This window comes from Merops nubicus, unplaced genomic scaffold (genome assembly GCF_000691845.1).
Source record: "Merops nubicus isolate BGI_N331 unplaced genomic scaffold, ASM69184v1 scaffold36802, whole genome shotgun sequence".
Lineage (NCBI taxonomy): Eukaryota > Metazoa > Chordata > Aves > Coraciiformes > Meropidae > Merops > Merops nubicus.
In genome coordinates, this window is record NW_008592297.1 from 3,528 (window position 1) to 29,089 (window position 25,562).

Below are 25,562 nucleotides of genomic sequence, written 5' to 3' on the forward strand. Positions count from 1 at the left end.
ATACAAAATTTTATATATAATATGTATAACGGCTTAAAAATCTAACACTTATATCATTTAAAAGTTCATAGTTATATGAGTATTTTTAATAAGAATGTTTAAGACTTTGCTTCTTTGAATATTTAAATGAAATTGTTTATTTTAAGAAACTGGCTGTCAAACCCAATCTTCTCTCTTGTTTTTCAAGTCCATGATATATGAAAAGAGGAAAGAAATAAGTAGTCTACTATGTACAGTTTGGCTTCCTTATGAGCTTTCACTATAAGCAGCCTCATGTACATGGAGGACCTCTTTCTGTGTTGTAATGTAACTGTAAAGGAGGATCTCAATAAGTGAAAATTTCACTTTTCTCCCATCTGGAGGCCCTCTGTACTGTCAGCACAATATAGCTGAAATTAAAATCCAGAGTATTTATAGCTGTATGGATAAGAGTGGGTTACAATAAAACTTTAAAAGAAAATCCCACCAGAAACCTTTTTTTTTTTTTTTTTTTAGCACAAAGAGTTTTTTGTATTTTGAAACCTGTCAGAGATTACTAGTTTGTGATATGCTGCCAGGCTTGTTTATGGCTTTAATAGCTGTCATTCATTTGCAACTCAGAATATTTTTCCATACTGTTACAAGTATTTACTACTTCAAAACTCAAATCAGTCACTGGTAGTTACAGGGGAAATTACTGTATTTGTGAAACTTTCAGAAGAGTCCTGTACTTAGCTGTAGGATGACAATTAACAGAGAACACTGAGAACCAAGCTGAAACACAAAACACTTTGTTGCTCCTTTCCCATAAAGCTATAAGTAGAGATATTTTGAGCTGATAAGATACTGTAAACATTTAGATGGTTTTTAAGTGAAAAGATTATTTTTCCTCCCAGGTTCCTTCATAATAAAAATGGCACTATTTTGTCTTCTGTCATCTTGTAAGAAGTGAGTATTAAGAAATACAATTTTTTTTTTTTTTTTTAGATTGAAGCACTGGCAAAAATAGAATAGTACAAAAAGGAGAAAATTAAATAAGATTGCAATTACGCTTGACTCTCAAGAAAGCACGCTTCTCTTTCTTTGCAAGTAAGTCTACCAACAGACTGTGATTCATTATTACAGAGAAATTTAACTTTTTTCTTTACTATTGTCTTCCTGTGTTGTTTACGTGAAGACCACTAAAAAATGATGTATAATCTTTCAGCTGTGTGAATGTATGTGCAAACTTTATGACTGTGAAATCATATAAATCAATATTTAAGAAGCTCTGAGCAAAAGACTGAAGCCATTTATGGTGACTTGTATTAAGCAATTTACTTTGTGCTTAGCATTGTTTAGCCAAGATAATCATGCAAGATTAACCTTTAAAAATGTATATTGCAAAGTATGGTGATCCCATGCTTGGCTCTTAATGCTTTTAGTTCTGTAAACAACATTTGACATTTACCAATAGTAATGTCATGGACAAATGTTCCTCTATCCCACAAATAACAAAGGTTTGAATTTTTTTCCTTCCTTTTGTTCGAGGAAGGAGTTGAAGATTGGCAGCAGTGCAATTTTTTTTTTTTTTTTTTTTTTTCCTTTTTTTTAAATAACGACATCACTGTAGAGATCATTAGATGTTTAACACTGGAAAATATTAGGCAAGCATTCAGATCATTTTAGTGGCACTGTTTCCTTATTTTAATTGAACAAAGCAAAAATACTTTAAAGAATGAATGTGAGAAAAACTGGTCTAGATCATGTTCTGATCCTAAATCACAGTGTCACTGAATTACATGCATAGGTATGAACCTCCAAGCAGTCCTTTTGCTTTTGCTGTGATACTTCATATGTTTATATCTGCTTCTGATCTTTACTTTCAGGGAGTGCTGAATATAAATGTTTAATATTGAGAATTAAAAAGAAATCACTCATTGTAGATTCAGTGTTTACCATTCAAGTTTTCTAGTACCATTCTTAACAGGAGTTCTGAGAAACAAACAGTTATTTTAAATTAGTTTGCAAGCTTTTTTAAATCTATGGGCTGAGCACCCCTCTCGTTCCATAAATCTCCTTGAAGAATCTAGAAAAAGCAATTAAGAAAGGTAAGTTCAAACATTTTACACAGCAACTTGCATGCATGAAGCTCCAGAGATTAAAAGAATATTGATAATCATTAAAAAAGAGGAGAATTTACAGGACAGGCTCTGAAGCAGTGCTAATCCTTGATAGTAGTACAAAAGTGCTACAGTTCTTTCTGTCATGCAGTACAAAAGCTGTCATTGACACTTAATCGTGTTGGAATATGTTTCTTTTAGTCTCACAAGCCATAACATCTCAAACTGTGTGAGGTGTATTTTGATGGAATATACCTTGAAATACAAGTGTTTCATACTCACCCATGTTTACTCTTCTATGAAAAAAAAAAAAAAAACAACCCTGTTGGAACAATCTGAAGATAGTCACAGATATAATGAAGGCCTTGGGGACACCAAGTGAGAAGCACAAGTAATGTAAATTATGCCTTCAAAACTAGACTGTTTTTATGCAAATATTAAGGATATTGGGTTTAAAGAGATTTTGGCACTGCTACATGTAAGTTGCCCTTTTAGGCACCTAAATCAATGGAGATTTCAAGGATATAATTAAACCTTTTTTTTTTTTTTTTTTTTTTTTCTCTTCATATGTTAAATCCACATGGGAACTGGGCCAGGGTAGAGAATGGTAGTAGCTCCATTCCTATACTACATATTATTCATAAAAATATCTTTGGAAAAAGGAGAGCTACTGCAGCTTAATTTCCATTTTGATAGTACTTTGGAGCTTCAAGCAGATTCACAATTTGAAGAACAGCTGTTAAGACACAACATAGAGTTTAGAAATTCAATAGTTGCTCCTGCTATGTGGATGCAGCAATTACATCTGAGTTGGCAGAAACTGTAAAGCTAGGTTCTAGATCTGCAACCAGAAGGGCTGGACCAGACTTATCTGAAGAATCTGGGTTTATCTTGCGGAGGGGAGTAGGACAACAACTACTGTATCACCTTAGTATCTCGTGCCAGATTGAAAGGCTTTTCAAAAGTTGGACAGATTTCTTTTGTCCACTTTTTTTCTGACAATGTTGATTAACAATAGCAGATCACAATACAGCACTTTCCTTGGTAATGTCTTCTGAGTTGTACCACAGTAGTCCAAGTGGTCTAGAATTCTGCTTTTAATTTCAGCTGGTTCTTTGATCTTCTTAATACACAGTGATTTATATCTAAACAGCTAATAGCATTAAGCAAAACACAGTATCAGTTTAAGATAATCAGAGGTTAACTTTAACCATGTGAGGCTAAATTGCTTCTGAAAAATGCCATCTGTCACTGAAGTTTGTCTATATGACTAAATGCATACACAGAACATTCATACAAGATATGTGTATACAGTAAACATATGAAACATGTGACATTAAACATTTGATTTCAGTTAAGACCAATAGAAACTGAGGTTTCCAAACTCTGCACAGAGATTCTCCCAGCATCCAGTCATAGATACCTATTTCACAGGGAAAATGTAGCCTTTCCTCCAGAGGCCTGTAGGATTGGTTCCATAAGTGTGTTCAGAAAATGAGACTTCAAAAAGCTCTGACTGTTTTTTAATTTACTTCCTCTGTTACCTACTTCCAAATTGTTAGCTTTACCCTTTGATTCTATGCTATTATTTGTTCTTTCTCTTTTGACATTAATGGGAGAAGACTTCAGATGTATGGGTGTTTTGAAATAAAATGTTAAGCCTATAGACCATGGACTGGCGAAATATGAAACATACTTTTTTATTTCCCTCTACATCACTTATACAATGAAGAGAAATCACACAGCTGACCACACTGCAGCTACTTAATGCTTCTGTAAATAGATCATAATAAGCATGTGGTATACGTGATTGTCTGTGCTGATAAATGAGAGGATGTGGATTGTTCAGCATCAGTGGAAGGAGAGGAACAAGCTAAAAAATGTTCCTGATTGCAGCTGCAAATAGTAGCAATTTTTCCTTCCTGTATTAATGAATGTCATTCATGTAATGCATATTACTTCATTCAACAGCAAAAATTCTCCTGCTAAGTTCAGACAAAGTATTTTAATTAAGAATATCAATGAGTAATGACAATCCACTTCCAGAAAAAGCAACAAAAGACATTTCTTTGGCCATGTAGAAGGAGCTGTGATGCAAATATAGTTTATCAGTGTAATAAATTCACTTACCTAAAACTCTTTACCAAAAGAATATACTTTAAGCCAAGTTCTGATTTGTCTGTTTTCCCCTTCTAACCTTTATTTACATGCAGTGTTTGACTGGAAACCTGCATTTTACAGTCTCTAGTGTTCAAGTTACCTCATCCTCTATAAACATCACAAAATAAAAGAGCTTTCAGTGTCTGAATTCCAACACAACATACACAAAACTAAAATAATTCATTGTCTAGAGACCATAACAAATTTTAATGTGCATTTACAGAATAAACAGGGGGATGAAAGGGATCAAATCAGTCAAAGTGAAGGTCTGTTTTACAAAATCCACATGGTACTGAATTAGAAACATAAAAGCAATGTTTTTTCAAAAAGGAAATAAAGATGTCTATTGGTGGCATGAGATATAGATAATATAAAACACTGGCTTGCATGAGGACCAAAGTATGTCTACTCTGAAGATATATCACACAGACTGTAAGCAATTTACAGAAGTTAATTTTGCATATACAGGAGTTGCAAAAGTAGAGAAAACACACTGAAATATAGAACACACACACAAAAAAATGTGTATATATAAACCTCCACGCAATCTTCAGGGATTGGCCTAAGTCAATAAATGCCACCATTAAACATGAAACAAAGAAAAAAAGACAGGAAAAAAAAAAAACATATGGGAAAAAGAATTATTAAAAAAGAATCCCAAACAGCTGAAAAATATCTTCATTTGTTTTCCAGAAACATTCTCTAGTCTGCTTAGCTGTTCTGTAGAATTTCTTTTCTCCTCCCTCTTCCTCATGAAAAAAAAACAAAAACAAAAACAAAAAACCTACGAAACACAACAGAAAATCAAGAAAACAAAAAGGCTTTTTTTGATAAAGTTTATGGTGTGTTTTATTTGGGTCAATGATAAATCACTGTTTTGTTTGTTTGGCCTCTGTTTGCTTCCAGGCTGGAACTATTCTTTCAGCGTAGGAAACCAAATGTCATCCACGGTTAATTCTGTCATACTGATGACTCGCAGGCCAACCCCTGAGAAGTCAAAGATGAGGCTTCTCCTTGCCAAAAGAAAAGGAAACTAGATCTTGCAGTTACAAAAACGTTTGATTACATCACACCAGTTCTCGTCAAATAAAAGATCAGTGATACGCCAAAGAAAATGAGATATTATCACGAAAACATGTGGTATCCTCTTCTTTTTATAATAATTATTTATTTGTTTTGTTTAGTATTTTTGTTTGTACTTCCTGAAGAAGGTGCTCCTTGTGTAGAGATTTAGAGTACATTGGGTGCAGAGTGGTGGTTGGAGGTTAGGGTCAACTTTGCTGTCCGCTCCGTGGATTTTACAGGCGATTTGATCTTTGCTTTAAGAAGAGAAAGTGATATTGGAAAAAGTCAGCACTTTTAGATTAAAGCAAAGCACCCTTCACAAAGCCACAAACAAGAAGCAGGACAGAAAGTCCATGGCTTGTAGCTATCCTCGCACCTGCGGAAGAAGTTATAAGATATTCGCTCATCTTGCAGATTTCCAATGCTTCTTATAAGGCTGTTTTAAACATATACATTTATATATTTAATTAGCTCGCCAGGTTGGCTCTGGTGCCCATGAATGTCTTGGCATGCACTGCAAATAACAACACATACAAAGTATTTCAGTCCCAGGGAGGGGTGGTGATGGTTGTTGTTTTGCTTTGCTTTTGTTTCTTGTCTTTTTAAACATCCAGTGAAACCATATACTTAGAGGAACAAACTTAAACACCTTCCACCTCACAGTGTTAGAAAATCATTTCCAGCATCGCAACACTGACAAAAAAAGTCATCTAGTGACTAAAGAGTGTTTTCTTGTTAAACAGAGGAGATATTAGCAAATGGATGTGCTATTTACAGGGGAAAAACAGAATGCTGAAAGGTTTGGAGTATTTATTTTTGAGGAATTATATTTTCTCAGTTTTTTAAAAAGGAAAAATAAAGCCTATGAAAACAATTGTACATATTATTTCTAAAAACATGACTTTATATTTTAAGTACGTTATCAGAATAAAAACATTCAGAACTAGACTAGTTAAACTGAAGTGTCCATACAGCAAGAACATGAATATTTGGATGTCTTATGTTCCAAGTCTCAGTGTTTGAGAACTCCCTATGTCATAAAGCATTTGAAACATATTACTTAAGATGAAAACTGTAAATTTAATTTGGTTACACTATAAATAAAAGTATAAAAAATATAACAGGTTAATGCATGATTAACAGATTTTATAGCTGTGTTGCATAATTGAAAAGGATCAATATTATTGATGGCTACAGGCATCAATTTTGTAACAAATGCATAATGGTATTATACGTATTCTATACTAATGCTGGACTTTTACTAACTGGTTATTTTTTTTTTTTTTTTAAATCTATTAACATGTATAGACTATATTTGTAAAGCATTGAATATTAAAAAGAATGCTGGATTCCATTGCAGTACCAAAAAGCACGTTTATCTCATCATCAAGAACATACACAATGAAAGCAAAAAGTATTGAAGGCAAATGCTCATTTTTTAGTTTTCAGATGTTTATCAGTAAAACATTTCTCTGTATCTGCTAACTGTGTTTATAAGTGTAGCGATGTATTTCTGTTCTTGCCTTTACTAAATTTTTCCCTTCAAAAACAGGGATTAAACTAAATCCCAGAACTCTTAATATTACTTCCTTTTCCTAATACATGGTGTGGCGTGTTACATACATTGCATAAAAGACTCTTAGTCCTCTGTCACATACACAAAAACTTCTAAAAAAACAGTAATATTTCAATTATCGATGTGTGAACTGAATTTCTAAATGAATATTAACCTTTAAATGGAAACATGTCTCAAAGACATTACTAAGATGTTCAAAGAAGTTAAAGAGAACTCTGAGCCTAGTTCCTACTGAATGCAGACAGGAGTAAGAAACCTATTTTTCTCTTGCTCATCTGATAATGCTAGCCTACCTGTATGACACTGCAGTAGTCGTTTAGGGGAAATACAACTAAAACAATTTCAGGTTCTCGGTGAAGAAAGAGGCTGTTAATATTGTTTGAAATCACTGTCATAAACAGTGTCCTCTGTTGGTTTTGGGGACTGATTAGTATATCCTAATGTCATATCAGGTCTCTATTTACCGGCTTAACAATTTCCAAATTATGTCTAGCCTGAACTGTCATGTTTTCAGTAATATATCACCCCAATTAAAATTGACTTGCAATATACTATGACATATATAACTATTAAGTGCACTCTCATCTTCTCGAGTGATTCTTTATGAAATACAATTGGAGTTTAAATACACTCAAGGGTGTTTTGTTTTGTTTTGTTTTGTTTTGTTTTGTTTTCTTGTCCTGAAGGTATGTGAAAGAACTGTATTTGTTCTTTCATTTACTCTAGTATTTCTTTAGATTTTGGAAGGGTGAAAGCTGAAAATATAGAATAACAACATAGCAAAATAAAACCCAGCCTTTTCAGATTTTTCCCTTTTTCTATTCTGTCATATTCGTTCATATTCTGTTATTTTAGTTTCTATCTTGATAAAGGATAAGTGACCAGGAATAGTCAGAAGTTTCCATTTTGACTGTGAATCTAAAAGTCATAGGATGTTTAAATCAGAGGTTTAGTGTTTTAAGATTTAAGTCATATCAAAAAAGAGGTCAGAATCCAAGTCCCAATGTCTTGAAAATACAGAGTATCCAAGTTCAGAGTTTTCATGCAGATGTCTTTTTGGTGTACAGTTTTGACCAGGACTTAAGTAGTATCACTGGAACTGTGAACAACAGTAATATAAGTAAAAAATTGTTGCTATTTTGAGATACATATTTTGATATAGATACCGACCAGGGCCCTGGGCCATTTGACCTATGTAGAGATGTCCCTGCTTGTGTAGGGAGGTAGGACCAGGTGACATCTAGAGGTCTCTTCCAGCCTAAAACATTCTATGATTCTATATGGCTGAGGATTTGCTAAACTAATTACTCACTTCCTTGTAATTTCTAACATTATTTTCTAATTAACACAATGAGAGCTAAAAGAAATGTCATTGCAGGTCAAGAACACCAGGTAAAGTTGGGCTACAATTATCTCATCCATAAAGAGAGTGACCTGGAAGAAGGGTGGTAGTATGTATGCATCTGTTATTTCTAGATAATTAGTTAAACCCTACTTGATGTGTGGTTCAGGCATTCTCATGTTTTGACCTATCAGCCACTAGGATACAGTTAAATTCTTCTTGTGAGACGTAAATTTCCCTTTGTTGTCCTTAGGTTCTTGTCACTGACATACATCCAAAAGACCAAATGTCCATGAAATACTTAGCCTTCTTTAAAAAAATGCTATATTTTGAAAGGTATGTGATTATAAGTTTCTGTGCAACAGCATGAAAGAGGAGCTGATGCCATTAAACTCTTTGAAACTGTGATTTATTTATGTGGCTTACTTAAATGTCAGGAAAACAGACAAAAAATTAATAGTGATAAATAATTTTGATCTTCGTGCTTTAAATGATGCCACTATCTCTGACACAAATGCTGAACCATATTTCATGGCTCATAGAATATGGACCAAATAGCTAAACATCAGTTTTGTTCTGCTAACGAGGCTAGTTTTAAAGGATTTCAGTATAAAATAAAGCTAGCAGAAGTTATAAGTTGCTAGTAAACCCTAACTGATCAAAAGACTGGTTGCTTCTTGGATGCCTGAATGACTGTAATCCCCTGCTTTCACTAAAATAGTGATCAGATTAAATTTGTGTAAAAATACATGGGATTTTGGGACACAAGCAGAGAAAAGCAAATACTGTTTTCAGAATTTTGTGCATTTGTTAGTCACAACCAGACAAAACACCAATTTGTAAACTGAGCAGCTGCCTCAGGCCCTAAAGTTTCAGCATCCTCTGTTTGTAAGAGTCTCTTACATGGTTAAACACCTGCGATCTCAAGTAGTTTGTATCTATAAGAGTTGAATTTTAGCAAGTGTTGCACTCCTCATGCTTGCTAAGGTTTGGCAGGTCTCTGGGCTGTAATAGCTTTTTGCACTCTGAGCCTCAATACCCATCAGAGCCCCTGAAAACTCAGTTCTCACAGTTATGCTTACAATGAGTAGTGTATTGTCATATAAATAGCAGAACAAATCTGTGAATTTAACTGCACTGCTTTAACAATTTACTAAACATACGAGCTTAGTGAGGGTATCCTTGAATTTATTATAAAGAGTAAGCTACTGATCACACGAGTCCATCCTAGTTTCTCTGTATGTATTACATGATACAAAAACATCTCTGTATAAATAGGAAGGGTATATATTCAGATTGTGTTGAATATTAATTAATTCTTTTGTACTACTAGTTTCTGAAATCACTGAGTTGTTCAGACCTTTGAAGTTTCATTTTTCTGGAATTTGTGCTGATATTTTCCACTTTTATGTGCACAGTTTGCTGTGCAACATTTGGCTTTGCTTTATAGTGTTAGGTTTGTAACAGCCTTGTCAGCTCCAGCTGAAACCACATGAAATCATAGTTTTGCATTATTTCCGTGAAACTAAGTAAAAGTTCATTAACTACTTGCTTTCATTTTACTTAAAATAGAAATGAATTATAAGATTTTTTTAAAGATGTTTACCATTTTAGATGAAACCAAGTATGGTTGATTTTATGTGATTAATTATTTGAATATGTCTCTCACAGGTTTTAAATAAATAGATGTTTCCTCTTTGGTCTACCAGTTGCTATAGTTTTTATTCCTCTGAATTACAGAAATCACAGTTACATGTAGCTTTCCTATACTACTGAAATATATACCCACATTCAGGAAGATTTCCCTTCCATAAATGTAAAGTCTTCCTTTCCCTCCTCAGTGGAATTACTTCTCATATGTATTCTATGATTCTACCATCTCTTTTTGATTTTGCAGAACTGAATGACAAAAGACAAACAGTAAGTATCATATTCAAGATACATATTTTTAGGCTTCCAGTCCACCTTTCTCCCTTGGCTGTACAGGAGTCAGGCTAAAACAGTTTAAATTTTCATCATTGTCTTGTGAAACATACCATACAGGGCAAATTAATTTATCTTAGGAGAAAAAGTTCTGGTGTGTTTTTTTTTTGTTGTTGTTGTTTGTTTTTTGTTTGTTTGTTTGTTTTTTATAAATTATTATTTTATTTTATTTTATTTTGGAAGAAAACTATTGCTTCCAAATTGATAGAAATTTACAATAGGCTATATATTGAATTTCCCTGAAGTCTACTTAGACTTTGTGTCCAGTGTATAGCTCTGTTCATCTGCTGCGCATTCCTTTCCTGCCAGTGTTGCTCAGAAGAGCAGATGAGGAAAAGGAATGGGATTCTAGAAGCATGGTTATTCCCTAGTTTTCACTAGGTAAGGCACCAAGGTGAACAGAGGTGTTTGGTCCTGTCACAGGGCAAAAGAAAGTGACAACTTTCTAACCGGGAGTAGAGGAAAGAATTCTGCCAGAGATTTGAGCCAGAATAACTCCTGGTGCTCTTTCTGGGCTAAAGTGGGTCATAAACTTTTACTTGCTGTCAGTTACACCTAAAGCCACGTTCTAACATTTACTTGAGATAGAAATACTTGGGAGACAAAAAAACTTAGGAGACTTCAAATATAGGAAGCATGTAGCAAAATTATACTTTGCTTCAGGCTGTTGTCCAGAACAAGCCATGGTAAATCTATAAAAGGACAGTAGATAACAGTATAAAGGGAGAAAGGAAGAAGTGGGACTTTGAATGATTTCTGCAATTTCACAATACCAAGATGGACAGAAGTAGAATTACATGTACACAGCTGTGGATAAACATGGATGGGCCTTTACATTCAGGCAACTTTCTACATCATCCCTTACATCAACCCACACCTTTAAACATTTAAATCTTGTTCTTCTTCTAGAACATATGTGAGAGCCATAATTATCTTTTTAATTCTTCAAACAATGCTCTCATTCTTTAACCTCTTGACCAGAACTAGGCTTCCTAATTGGGCCATCATGCACTATGAAGAAGCTAAAATGATCTCTAATGTCATTCTCAAAGATGAAAATGAGATCATCAAAATGATCTGACTCTTTTATCCTTTTACATTGAAGATGAAGGAGGGAGGGCTGAGATCCCTAAACAAACAACTTTAATGGGAAGTGCATCACCTTTTATAGATTTTCAGACTGTTCTGATGAAAATAGCCAAATATCACTGTTGAGTTTGAACAGTTTTTTGGGAAGATAAACTGAATAGTGTAGTTTGCTTAGTCCACCTATAGTGTAGTTTTTGTTCTCTCATGTCCTTTATTCTGTAATTTGCAACTTCGAATCTCATTAATGCATTTCCTTCTGGTTTTGTATGTAGCTTTGTTTAAATTGTTTTGACAAGTAGTTCAGGACTAAATAATACTGTACATACTAGCAGGATTGGGAAATTCTGGTACAGTTTTTTATTGGCTTCAGGAGTGTCATTCAGTTCTGTAGCAATGATCTTAAGTTTTGTTCATATGCTTATGCTTCTTGGAAACTTATTTTGGCTGTTTTGGTCTGAAAGTATGTCTAGCTATCTGGACACACTATTCCATCAAAAATTCAGCTTCTGAAACTTTAATTCCCCTAGCATTTTCACATGATATTCTCATTTAAAATAAGTAAATAAATAAATAAATTAACAGTAAGTTAGATACCCATTTCGTGCTATGAAGTTCAGATGATTTGCCTCTGCAGGTGATATTTGGGGTAGAGTATGTTAAGCTCAAAAAAATGGTTTTTGAATGTAAGGCACACAGCTTTCACCTTTAGACATATTCAGAAGCATATTCATCCTTCTAGCAGCTTAAAACATTTTTTTTTTTTTTTTTTGTGCTCATCTACCTCAAATTTCATGTGGTCAGACAAGGATATAGTTCTTGATGTCTCTGAATTGTTGTTTAGTGGCTGTACAACTATGATTACTTCTACTACTATATATTTATTGTATTGTGGAAGCTTTTTTGTCTTGATACTCGAACTTCCCTGATTGACTTTCTTTTTTTTTTAAAAGAATTACCTGGGGTTTACAGTCACAAATGTAAGTTCAGGCATCAGCCATTTGTATCTTCATTCTCTTCTTTCTTTTAGCTGGTGTTTGAGCCTGTAAAATTTTACTAGTGGGTTTTTTTTTGTTTGGTGGGTTGGTTTTTTGCTTGTTTGTTTGGTCAGTTTTTTTGCGGGATTGGTTTTGTTTTTTCTTTACATTGAATATCTTTTTTGCATGTATAAGTAATGCATTGACTTCAGCTCTATTTCAGTGAAAGAGTACTTTTTGGGAAAAGGGTTTCTAAGAGAGGTGTTTGCAAATCCTAATGTTAGCTATTGAAACAGAACTAGTTACAGAAGCAGTCCAATATCCATGGCCCATTGAACAGTTAAAAGCTGAGGAGGACAGGGACAAGCTCAAGCAAGTTCAGACCCTAAATTGGTTAATTGGTGTTGTCTGAAAATCACTGGTGGCATTTTTTATGACTGCTGTTATCAGTGCTGGGCACCTTTCTCTCTCATCCTATCCTTGAAAAATATGGATATAAAATGTCTTAGACATTTATAATGTGTGACAGAAAAAGATAAAACCTGGTGCATTTCTTTTTATCTGTAAGAAATGGCTGATTCCAAAGCAAATGTAGTTTTTTTGTGATTGTCCTGTGGTAACCAATCCTTATCCATTTACTTGTATATAGTTATGCCCCATTCTAAATGAACGCAGGAACTTAACAAAAGTTCTTCTTGAACTGACACTCTTGTTAGCAGCTGGCTTCTGCTGTTGTAACTAAACATGGCTCCAGCACAAATTGCTCAGCATTTTTGTAATATATATAAATGTGTATGTATTTTATATAAGACACAATGTAATTAAACTGTAAACAGACATTTCTGAATGATACCATAAAGTTGCAACTGGAGTTTTATTTTAAGGAAAAAAAAAAAAAAATATTGAACTTGTCTTTTTCCTCCTCCGCTTTTTGCATCCTGTTCATCCTTTCATCTATCAGAAAAAGTATCTAAGAGGGGTGATACTTAATATTACTCTAACTTCAACAGCACCATCATACCAAAAAAACAGATACAAAGAGGGTTATTATAACAGACAGAAGGAAAATTATAATTCTTTGTAAACATTTCAGCATGAGCCATTCAATTCCTTCTCTTGCTTTTCACACCTGACACTGCTTAGTCTTATGTTTGACATACAGTCAGCCTAATCTTCTTCTATTTATATAGTTTATAAAGAGCTATTTTCATGGAACTCAGCTAAGCTCCCATTTATCTGTACCCATCCGGCTGGTTTAGTCTGTTTTCCTCTGTCTGATTCCTATATGGCAAGTGTTTTGAGGCAGGGACCATTCTTCTGATCCTTTGTTTGCCTGGTGGATAATGCAGTTGTTATAGAGATTAGAACAATGCCTCTGACTAACAGAACATATCTCTGTCTAAGGGCTGTGACTCACAAGCTCTTAATGGTTTTAACTGAAGCAGTTTAAGATGATAGTGCCTCCAACTCTTTACCTCCTCCTCTTATGGAAATTAAACCCGCAGTAGTAGGAGTGATACAGGCAAACCCCATGCCATCTCTTCATCTATCGCAATTTATCAGCCTGATGTTTTAGTTTATCACCTGTCATAGTGGCTTAGTTTAATGCTCAACACTGTGGTCTGGGAGAGCTGAGGAGCAAGCACTTATTTCCTTCTGCCATCCAGATTTAGTGCAATAACTTCTGACTAGGACAAGACAGAGACTTTGGGTAGCAGCTTTCTAAACTGTAAGAACTAAATTAAGAGTTCACAGCTCAAAGCCTTTGACCTTCTTATTACTGTGAAACACATTAAAAAAAAATACATTATTACCTGTACAATCACAGTGGATAGTTTAAAGATGGTGAATTGTGATAATGATGCTTTAAGTATTTGTGCTGAATACTGTATTAATTCTATTTTCTTCACATTTTATATTTTTGATTTTTTCTTTTATTTCAGGTGGTTTTTTTTACCTTTATCATTACAGTTCTGAGACGAGAGATCAATCTTAATCATGAAATGTCATTTATCGTTATTCAAAGTCTCTTCAGATATAAGATGGTCACTAATCAGTACATATTGTATGCCTGTGAATAATTCAATGGAGTACAGAATAGATAATTGACCCGTTATTTTGGCAGAGTTTCAGACAGGCACACTGCTATGTAGCCATATTCTCAAACAGTGTTATTCTACTAAAGGGCTTTGCATAGTTTGAATGTCTAGCTCTCTGTGATAGCTATTAGTAGTTCTTAGCCTTGTATTTGATTTGTTATTGTTCCTTGACAAAACATCTTGACCTTTTAACTCTTTTCTCAATTGCACAGAATGAACTGGAGATGGATACACCATCTTCTGTGGTCATGTAGAAGTCACTTATGAGGTTATTATAGCCCTGTGGCTGTGATTTGGTGGCCAGAAGCCTCAGTCAGTATCACAAGCATTAGTAGCAGCTGAGGGAATGACAAAAGTAGTAGGACTGGCAGTAGAAGTTGCATCCAGATTTACTATCTGTATTCTTGTTGCTGTCAATGAACATAAAGGTTGTAAATACAAGACACTGGGAATGCTGCCTGTAGCAGTTATCTTTCACAGTTTTCTTCTTCTCAGCGCAACAAGCAGCTTTGTTCCAAGACAGTAACATTTGTGAGTAGGTGGGGGAGAAAACTTTCATGAGCTGGATCAGATTGGAACACTTCCACACAGACAGCAAGTTGCACTGCCAATAACAATGATGTCAACTTCCTTACAACAAAGTAAAATGAAGGGTTTGGTGCAGGGTCTTCTCTTCACAAGGCCAGTGGAAAGATCAGCTGCTCTTCAAATGACATCTAGCTTTATCATCAGTAAAGCAGGATTAATTGATTATTACTGTAGGTGTAAAGACGGTTATGGGCCTGGAATATCTTTGAATCTCATGAATTATTTAATCAAAAGGAAAATCCCTGTCCAGAGAATAAGAAAATACTAAAAATGTTAAGCTTTCTAGATAGTCTGGCCTAAAGCTTTCAATGATAAACAGTAGAAAAAAGTTGATGAAAGTTAAAGCACCAAAAAAAAAAAAAAAAAAAAATCCTGAAGCAACAAAACCCCCCACCAAGAATGCTGCCTCTCCCTGAATCAGAATAAGCTGAAAATATCAGTTTTCAGATATTTTTCTTCCCTTCATTGTGCTCCCAGACAGCTTCACTGTCCTAAACTTCTTTGGGTGATACAAGCTGTATAAAGCTTAGATTCTTCCTACGATTCTCTCTGACTTCAAAAGAAGAGAATTCATCTTCATCCTTATGCTTGAGCCAAATTTTTCACTATCGTGAATGAATGTCACTTTTTTTTGGCTTCAGCAGAGTTGTATCCTTTCCAAGGAGCAGATAAGTCTACTTAATCTTTTCAATCTTAAAAGATGCTAAGGATGTTCATCATGAAGTAGGGCACCTTAGATGGAAAACTTCCTACTTCTAACCTGAAACAAGTGAAAATGTCCTCTGTGCTGCTGTCAGTGTGTTGTATCTAATGGGTTGTGTGCAAGGAAATCTCATCTGTTATTTCCAGAACAGGCCCTGTCACATATGCTGCAATCTCTGATGATACAGTGCAAGCTGCCTGATTGTGTAGCGATGAAAAGCAACTAGAGTGAGCTGACAAACAACAGCTTTTATTTTTTCCCCCCATCTCTCTTTTCTTCCTTTCTTTTCTTCTCTGTTTACTATGTGGTCCATCTAAAATCTTTCCAACAGTTAATTAACAAAGAAAGTTATATCTGGTACATAGAATGGAATGACTGTGATTCTGCTACTCAGAGAACTCCTGTGGGAGTCTGTCCCCTACCACATCTTTATATACCAGTTTTGTTCTGAATGTGAGGTGAGTCTAAAAAGTTTGTTTTTAAATAGCTAGAAGAAAGGAAGAGAGACGATACATACATAGCAATGGCAGATGGACAGTGAAGCATGCAGGTAAGGTAACAAAAAGAACAGGAAAGATCTCAGGATACATGTATGTAGATAAGCAACAACACAGATGGAGAAAGAGGAAAATTAGTTTCTTAAACTTTGTGCATTTAGCTCTTGCTGTGTCTGTCCTCACTGTTTCTGGATTAGCTTCCTACGAAACAAGCGTGTAGTGCAGTATCTAAACACAGGTTTCCATGTTTTCATGTATTACCTGTAGAGTATGCAAGAAAAGCAATTGCCCAAGAGTAGTCAAGGCTATGTTTGAATAGTGAAAATAGAAACCTGCCATGGAGTTCCCTTTCAGGTAGTAAACTGTTTCTAATCTGCCATTCCATGTTTTCTCAAATTCCCTCTTACCCCTGTTTGTGATTAACTAAGATAATTTTACTTTTCTTTCCAAATACTGTCACTTTTTCAGGAATACGAGTTACAGTTGAGATACCAGGTTTAAAGACAGACTCTGTTATTATCTTAACAAATCTGAGACCAGGATACTCTTTTATCATTCAGTATTAGTGGTTAACCATGGGCATAACTAAGGATGGAAGTAATATCTCTGATTTCAGAGAGGGTATCTTTGGAACTAAACATACTCAGTACTCAGTCTCGCATGAGTATGCAGGATTGAACAACTGCTAAAACCTGTAGAACAACAAAAATGAACACGTCAGTTGGTGAGTGCTTTCTCAGTTCCTGAACACGTGTTTTTGTAAGAGGAATAGAAATGAACAGAAAGATGCCAGTGGTGCAGTATCAGCAATTGGCAGTGAGGGCTGGTTACAAAAAGTAAATACTGTTTGCTTGTGATGGGAGTTAGAACTTCAGATCCACCAAAGACATCTTATTGCTGGGTTAAGTTGAACTAACCACTAGGAACAGGAGTTTAAATGCTTATACTACCATTTGGTTCTATCAATAAGTATGCATGTACACGAAATTAAGATGTGGGGTTTTTGAAAGGAAGGTAAGTTGGTAGTTTCATTCTGCATTGGAAATCCTGGCCTAGAAAAGAGGGTTTAGCTGCTATGAGGACCTTGCTTTGTGTAGGAAGTTATTTGGAGCAGAGTAGCACTTTTCAGAAGATGCTTACAGTTTCAACGTCAAAAACTAACTGACTAATAGGGCTGCATCAACAAACACATTTAGGATTTATTCTATTATTTGAGAGAAACTAAAAGTGTGGGGTGACTTCATTTTAGGAAGACAGAAGTAAAGGGTAAGTTCTGAGTAAAAACAGAGATTGTAGTGTATACAGTTGTAAAATCGAATAGTCCTCCTTGCATCATCTTTTTGCAATAATTTCTGAAAAAGGCTGAATAAGGTTCAGAACAAGAAGAAAACTCTCATTTGGCTTTTGCTTTAATGTACTCCTAAGGAAACAGAGACTTGACTTTTTACGGTGCAGCAATCACAGTAATGGTGTTTGCTTTGCAGATTTATGTAAACTCAGTTTCTAAAGCAGCAGGAAGAAAACCCAGTCTTTCTCTTAGTGAACAAAGCAGTAGTGTCTGTTGTCTTGGTGGAGGCTAGAACAGACTTTTTGTCCCTTCACTTTAAGAGGAATGAACACTTAAAATTTGTATTTACAATAGACTGATACTAAAAAAATTCCTGGATTTTGTAGATAAAACTGAAGGCTGGAAAAAATGTTGTTGGTTTATCAGTATCAACAGACTAAAGAAATAAGTTTTCATCCTCTTCTTTTGTAATCACGTCTGATGACCAGTTTCTCAGTGTGCTTTATGATGCCAAGAATTCAGGTCAATCTCTCTTATGCAAGGGCCACCTTCTCCTTTGTGCTCCCTTTCAAGTCACTTACTGCAACTCTGCCATCATTACAGGAACAGTTTCAGTATGCAGTTAGGTTAACAATTGACTTTGTTACTTCATGAAAGACAAAAAGTTGCTGGAAATGTGGAGTCTGTATGCAAGCAGTCAGAAAATGGACCTAAGGTTACTTCTTCATTTGTAGTTATTCCCTCTTGAGTTCTCTGACCCCGATCTTCTTGCGTCTGAAAAGCAACTAATGACTTTGAGTCATACATTCTCAGCATATCAAATCTGCAGCCCTTTGTGTCGCTAGAAGTGTTGAGCAACTTGGATGCAGGTAGCAGAGTTTGCCTAGATTTAAATGAAACAGTGAGACTTGTTGCAGCCTGTACTTTACCTGAATTCGTTGCAGCTCTTGGACCTCAGTTAACTGCAATGTTGCTTAGTCTTACAAGGCTCTAATAGCTCTGCACTTTAACCATTGGACCAAGATATATTATTATGAATTTTGCAGAAAAAAAAAAAAAAAAAAAAAAAAAGGTCTGTCATTCCACCTACATAGAACATTTTCTGGATATGTGCAGATTAGCTTGTCAGGTTACTCAGATTCTTGTTAAGATGTGATTTCTTACTTCATTTGCTGCAGCCCATGAATATGAAATGAAAGGGTCAAGCTGTGTTAGCTTTAACTTTTGCTTTCCTGCCTTTTTGACTTTGAGGCAGACATTTAGTCATTCTTAGTATATTATCAGAAGACTGTCTGTGGGAGACATTCTCTTTAGCTCTTTCTTCCTATACTGAATCTCCGTTATACTAATAATAACACTCACATTGTATTTTTCTGAGCGCCACAAAATGCTGGATGGACCTTGTAACACTTTAAATTGTCAACCCTGGCTATATACTTCCCCCATAGTTATCACAGACGTTCGTAATTTTGAGTAAAAGAGGAGAAGGGCAGAAATATCTGTTCAGTTGGAAAATACTGATATTTTAAAATGACAGTGACTGTAAACTGGTTTTCTAGAGCTACCTATTAAGGTATGTTTTAAATATCTATTGTTAAATAGGTATCGAATATCAATTGATAAGAAATAAATGCAAGTTTGCAGCATGCTTCAGGATAGAAGGAATTAAGTAGAGTGCTCTCTACCTTTCAAAAATAAATTTTGGAGACAAAATATTAATAAAATCAGAGTTAATCATTCTTATATTAGAAGCTGAGTTCTTCAGAAATAGTTGAAGACAGTTTTCCTGATAATTTCAGTGTCATGTTTCCCTCTGCTGTAAACATATTTCTCAATAGTCTGTGAGTATGGCAGTAAAATTCATTGCTTGCTAATAACTATACATCAACTCGCTAACAATGGAAAATATTTGATACAATTACCTGTGGTTAACAGTAATTCTCTTTTCAAACAATATTGCTGAAGTCAATGCATTATTCAATATGAACAAACACATCACAATCACCCACTAAGTCTTTCAAATATGTGGTTAATAGTAAATTTGTATTCAACCATGTTTCTGTGTTCTAGACTGGATGGATACATTGCTTACAGGTAATATCACCACACAGTAGTCTTGTGCATGCATATGCAGTTAGCATGATGCTGAAGAAGGGAACAGTTTCTCATTTGGCAGTATAAAGAGATTGTGTTGATTTGATCTCATAAAAAGAAAGACTATTGTAGTCTCTGACACCTCTGTTCTGCTTTTCTGAGATCTCACAATTGATGTCTCCTTAGCTGAAGTTGCTTCTCAAAGTCATATAGAGGGAAAAAAAAAAAAAAAAAAACACTAAAAAAAAACCCAAAAATAACTGTAGGTATTTCTAGTGGCATAAAGTGTGTGTAAAATAGAGTGAAAATCCAAGTCACACCATAGTGGGAAAATCAGGCCTCAAGTAAAGTACTTAACTCTTGGTTCTCAAGAGTTAAACAGATGTTCAACAATATCACCAGTGTATCACTGTGTAATAAATGACTGATACATTGAAATTAAGCTTAATATGAATTCTTGATACTCTTTGTTTCTTTACTGGACAAGTTTCACCTCTGATTAATACAGCATTAATCTGTTCTTCATCATAAAATAAAACAATTAATAAACAAAGTTATATTTTAATGTGTTTAATTTAAAAAATATTTATTATTAAGACTCTATACTTTATATACAGTAATCTTTATTCAAGGAAGAAGTTAGTAAGTTTTTCAGTGATTTTATGTTGTAGGGTTTTTTTTTTCTGTTTGTTTGTTTCTTTCTTTTTACAGGGGCTTTTCCATGTAATAACCTACAAGCTCTCAAATAACAAATATCTATAATACCCAGTAATCAAGCAAGACATTGCTTGAACTAAAGACATAAACAATATTATAGATTCAATTATATATCCAAATTGATTTAGTGGATTAGCTATTGTGTGCACAATTTGACTGCAATGCAGTGTCGTCTGCGCTACATATTTCATAAACTTGTGACTATTTTAATTAATTTAACATAGAACTGAACAGAAACCAGAGTTTTCACTGCATGGACAAGTCTGCTACTTTGAAATGTATTAGTCCAATGGAAAATAAGCAGTATATTATTTTTTCCGAAAGGAAAGCCATGGTAGAATGATGGTATTAAATGGTAATATTTATTTTCCTCTAATAGCTTAAACATTTTTGGGAAGAGATACAAAATGAAAGGTAAAGATAATTGAATGTAACTTTTTTTTTTTAAAGTTTACTGAGGTAAAATAGTGATAGTAATTTCATCATCTTTTCTAACTGCAATAAGAAATTTCATATCAATGATCACATTGTTCCAGTCTTTAATTAAACGTATATTCCTTACCAAAATGTTTTCCTAATAGTATGCCTGTAAGATGAAAGTGATTTCACAGTAGGTGTGCTGTGAAATTTGTCATATTCCCAGTTTTGGTTTTGATGATGTGGCATTTACTAGCATAAAAATTAATGCATCCAAACAAACTAGGTTAGCTTCTGTTATATATTTTAAACCAGTTTGTGATTTCCTGCCTAACATTGGGCCCTCCTTGTAAACAGAAATAACTCAGAAACCATTAAACTAAATAATTTTATTTTCCAGAGTATGTTTTTGTTATTTACAATATGTCCAAATTTTTTGTCCTATCCGTCTCTCTAATGCCATCATACAGTGGCCACCAACTGCACCTCCTGTATGTTCATGTACCTTTGAGTAACTGTGAATCTTACTGTATCAGTGTAGAAAATGCAGCCTTATATTGCTTATAGGTTATTTATATAGTGTTATACAAAATCTCCCAAACAAAATACATAGAATGTTAATTTCTATGACAGACAATTAAGGTATTACTATTTTAATGTTCAATTCAAAGCCAATGGTCAAGCAGCTGAGGATGACAAGCCCACATTCTCTGACAAACCTATAGTCCCTTCTAAAGCCCACACAACAGAGAAATAACCTGGTGTGTCTCAGGTCTGCTGAGATTTAGAAGTCAAATTCCTTATGAAAATAGGATTGCTACTAAAAGTAGATTCATTTCACCAAGTGTTAGAGATATAAAAGTTAGTTGACTGGTGTGAATTGACTTAGGAGAAAACACTCCTGGATAGGTGTTTTGTTTAATTTATCATGCACAACCATCTTAAAATGTGATGAGTCATTCACTGACATACCCCTTTCTCTTCACACACGCTATGGGCAAATCTAAGCTTTGATTAGAGAGCTAACCTTAGCTGGATGAAAATAATAGTAATATCCAAATTTAAGACTTTTTGCTTCTTCTGCCCAGAAACTTACTCTTCAGCTTTCAAGAAGTAAGGAGATAGCAAGAGGAATAGAGCCAGAAAAAAAGGAGGAATAAATGAGCATCGTATTCTTCCTAGTCACAATTCCTGGTTACCTTGTTGTTCCTTTTACATGCTGGTAAGCAATCAAATGAAAGCTGAAAATGCTTTACCATACCTGATTGTGGACTTTGTTTGGGGATTTTGGCTGCTGCCTCAGGGCTGGAGGTGACACGCGCACGCTGATTGGCAGAGTTATGGATGCTACTTGGAACAGCTGCAGAGATGTTTTTGCGAGGTTTCATGTCTTGCAACCACATTGGAGATGCCTCGAAGGCTTGCATTCGCCTAGAGTGGCTGTTAGCGTTGACTTTGAGAAATGCCTGGGCTTTGTATTCTTGAAGGTCTCCATAGTTGGCATCAGTCACCCTGCACTCATACAAGCCTTCATCCTTTTTCCTCACTTTTGAAATCTGCAGCTTGTGGGAGATGTCATTCCCTTGTACTTTCACTGTCTGCAAATTTGCCAGGAAAAACAAATGAACAAACATGTTGTGAGGTATTATTCTTCCTCTGGGAAGACTCTATCGATGTAGAGCCTGTCCAGAGAAGTGAAGTGCCAAGTTAATCAGTGGTGTGATTGTGCTTACTGCAGGGAATTGCATCAAGAATGATCATGACTATTTGTACCTACAAAGATGTCTGACATCCTCTTTCCAAGACTGTTTAGATTATTTGCTCTGGTATGTTAACTCAGACAAATAGCTTCCTAACTTCCATGCTCATTCCAGTTAATTGCTTAAGACCATGAACATTCTTAATGAGCTTTCTTACATAAATCTAATATTTGTGCATTTCATTGGTTAAATCTTTCCAGTTAGTTGGCTTTACCAAATAATTCCATTTTTGAACCAGTGCATAACAGTTTCATTGGAGATATTTGCCAATATTTTAATTTCTTCAGTAACAATTTCTTAGATTAGCTTGTAATCTTCACTAAGTTGAAACTGCATATTTGACGTTCAATTTATCTCCTTCAGGCATGTCCAAACCTTTGAAATTTTTTGTTGATTAACCATGATGAGACATCTTGTGTCAGGTAGTTCCTTTTGTCTCATTTATATAAGTATGTATTTATTAGAAGTCATATATTATGTCTACAACACATATTCAAGATTGTTATAAAAGTTGTCAGCTAAAATAAAACTCCTGATTTATTTTTAATGGCTTTCAATATCTGAGAATAACAAACCATATTTTTGTTTCACATAGTTAAAACACACATGAGTAAATTCTACATTCAGAAATGTGTGATAGATATTAAGATGTATTAGGAAAGATAACACAGATTCCTTTCTCTATGTTCATAATTTTAGAGAATTTATATTTAAGTAATTGGTTATTAATCTCTATCTGGATTAGTATCTGTTGCCCCACAGGAAGCCAGTTAAAAGAGATTCAGAGGGACAGAAAACTTAATCTTTAAAGAACTCCCAAACCTGTTTTACTTCCACCATAACATAAACATGAATGTAAATGTTGCTTTGTCTCGTGTCAATGACAAGCAATGAGGAAACATCAGGGTGATAAATATGTGGTAGGTCACAATAATGGAGAACTGTTCAGTTGAAGCTAGGCGCATGTTATTGGTGATTATACAATACATTGCTTCTGATATCTTGGCATGCTGTAGTCACCAATGTTGGCAAAGTACCTGTTCTGCCTGCTAAATAAATTGAAGAGCTATACTTGTGAATACATTATTGCTCTAAGGTACCGGATGGACTCCACAGCCTGTTGTATTGTATCCAGCTCTGAATTTATAGTTGGCAAGCTGAATTGAAAGTATGGATTGCACACTTTCAGGCATAATGTATGCAATATTAATTACACAGAAAGTACTCAATAGTTACTTAAACCATATTCAGTAATACTGTATCTCTACTGAACAGCTCATATTCAGCAAAAATCATTAAAGAAGTTTCATACGAATGGGAACAGGATCTGTAGGTCATGTTCTGCCTTCATTTGCTCCCATGCAATATCTTCAAAGCTAAGTGTTGCATAGCACTAATGAGAAACCGAATTTGAGTTTTGCATTTGAAATTTAGAAACTGTTGCAGTCAGCATGTATGCATGTTTTCAGTTTATGCCTGATTACAATTTAAAAACAATAGTGTGTTTCAACACACTTTAAAAACACGTTTAGTACATTTTACCAATTCTTTAAAGCATTTATTAAATGCACTTAAAAGTTTGCTCTCCTGTTCATAAAAATACTTTCCAGTAGTACTAACAGAAACTCTTTGTGTGCCTCCAAGAAAGACAAAACGGAAGACTATCTTTGTAGCAAGTGTATTTAGACTGTCAACCTAATGTTGACTTTTTTTTTTTTAAATTGCAAATATAAAATGCTTTATGTAAGCTTATAAAAACACTGTATAAACACTCCATTATGAATTATTATCATACATAAAGAGAGAAAGAGTTTTAACTTGAAAGATGGGAGAAGCTTTACAGCCTATACTATGTCACAGATCTTATGGATTACTATGGGAATTTTGAATGATTCAGTATTGATAAGGAATAAATTGGCTGCTAGCACTATGTGTAGTTGAATAGTATTGAAAGACCACATGTGGGTCTCATTTGTAATGTAAGTGAGGATATGATCCATGATACAAATCATTTATAGTGTATGGTGAGAAATAGGATGGGAAATGTAAGTATGGCTAGAATCTGTATTGTTTTGAACATAGTGGATATGAATTCTCATTTATAAATGTCCTTCAGCTATATCTAGCTGTGCTTTGACCCAGTGTAATTACTTTGTTAGTTATTTGTAGGCATCAAAGAGCAGCTGAGTAGAGGATTTAAAAAAATCATTCACCTCTATCTGTTGCTGTTTTAAGGTTTGCTGGTACTCACAGCTTTGACTGCAGCTAAAAGGCATTTCCAAGGGGATTGTGTCTGAGAAAGGGAACACCCCTTTGGGCTCATAAGGAATACTCACACTGCAGTATCTGCTAAGTATCTCTGTCTTTCCCCTGCAGTGAGCACCACACCATGACTCTGACATTACACATTTCTTGGGATGCTGAAGGAGGAGGGTTTGAACTCTTCTGAGGTCAGGCAGGGACTGTAGCTGTGCCTGACTCAGGATATGGGTCTCTTGAGGAAGGCATCCTTTCCCTGGACAAGGACTGAAGCAATGTTGTTCATAATCTTGTTGAGACAACATTCTGGTTTAATCTCCAAACAGCAGATTGGCAAATCTAATGTCATAAGCCCACTTTCCTAAAGGATTCTCAGGGGCCAAGAGTGGAGATTGCTCCCAACAGAGAGGTCTTGTCCAAAGACTTTCTGAGTTGCTTTTGGGTTTTGTTGGGTTTTTTTTGTTTGTTTGGTTTGGTTTGGTTTGGTTTGGTTTTTTGCCTGTGGATAGGAACCTGGGAAAGCACCCATTTAAATAGTTGCACACTCCACTGAAGGAAAGTGCATCTTCAGAGGCAAATTTCAGCCTTAAAAACAGCTTTGGAGGGCTTAAGGTAAATTCAGCAGTTGCCTAGGGTGAATGAAAAAACGAGGTGCAGGGATGGGTGCAGTCTCGCTGCATCACAGGCTGGAACAGAGGCTGCCGAAGATCTACTGCCTGGGCCTCGCTTGCTGGTGTCTTTATGCTCGGGGGCCCCCGGGGGTGTAAGCTTCGTGGGGCGGGGCTGTCCCGGCACCCCCTGCCAGGGCCGGCAAGGAGGGAGCTGCAGGCTTCGGGACGCCTGCTCACTTCGGCTGGAAGTGCGGATGGG

At 35.1% G+C, this 25,562-nt stretch overlaps 1 protein-coding gene across 1 annotated transcript; it reads right to left on the reverse strand.

The window, feature by feature from the left end:
* Positions 1-5,067: 5,067 nt before the first annotated feature.
* On the reverse strand, positions 5,068-22,271 carry VSTM2A (V-set and transmembrane domain containing 2A; the record flags this gene model as incomplete). Its single annotated transcript, XM_008935103.1, has 2 exons — positions 5,068-5,682; positions 21,935-22,271. Coding segments are annotated over 2 exons (414 nt in total), but the record flags the coding sequence as incomplete, so codon positions are not given.
* Between the last annotated feature and the right edge of the window lie 3,291 nt (positions 22,272-25,562).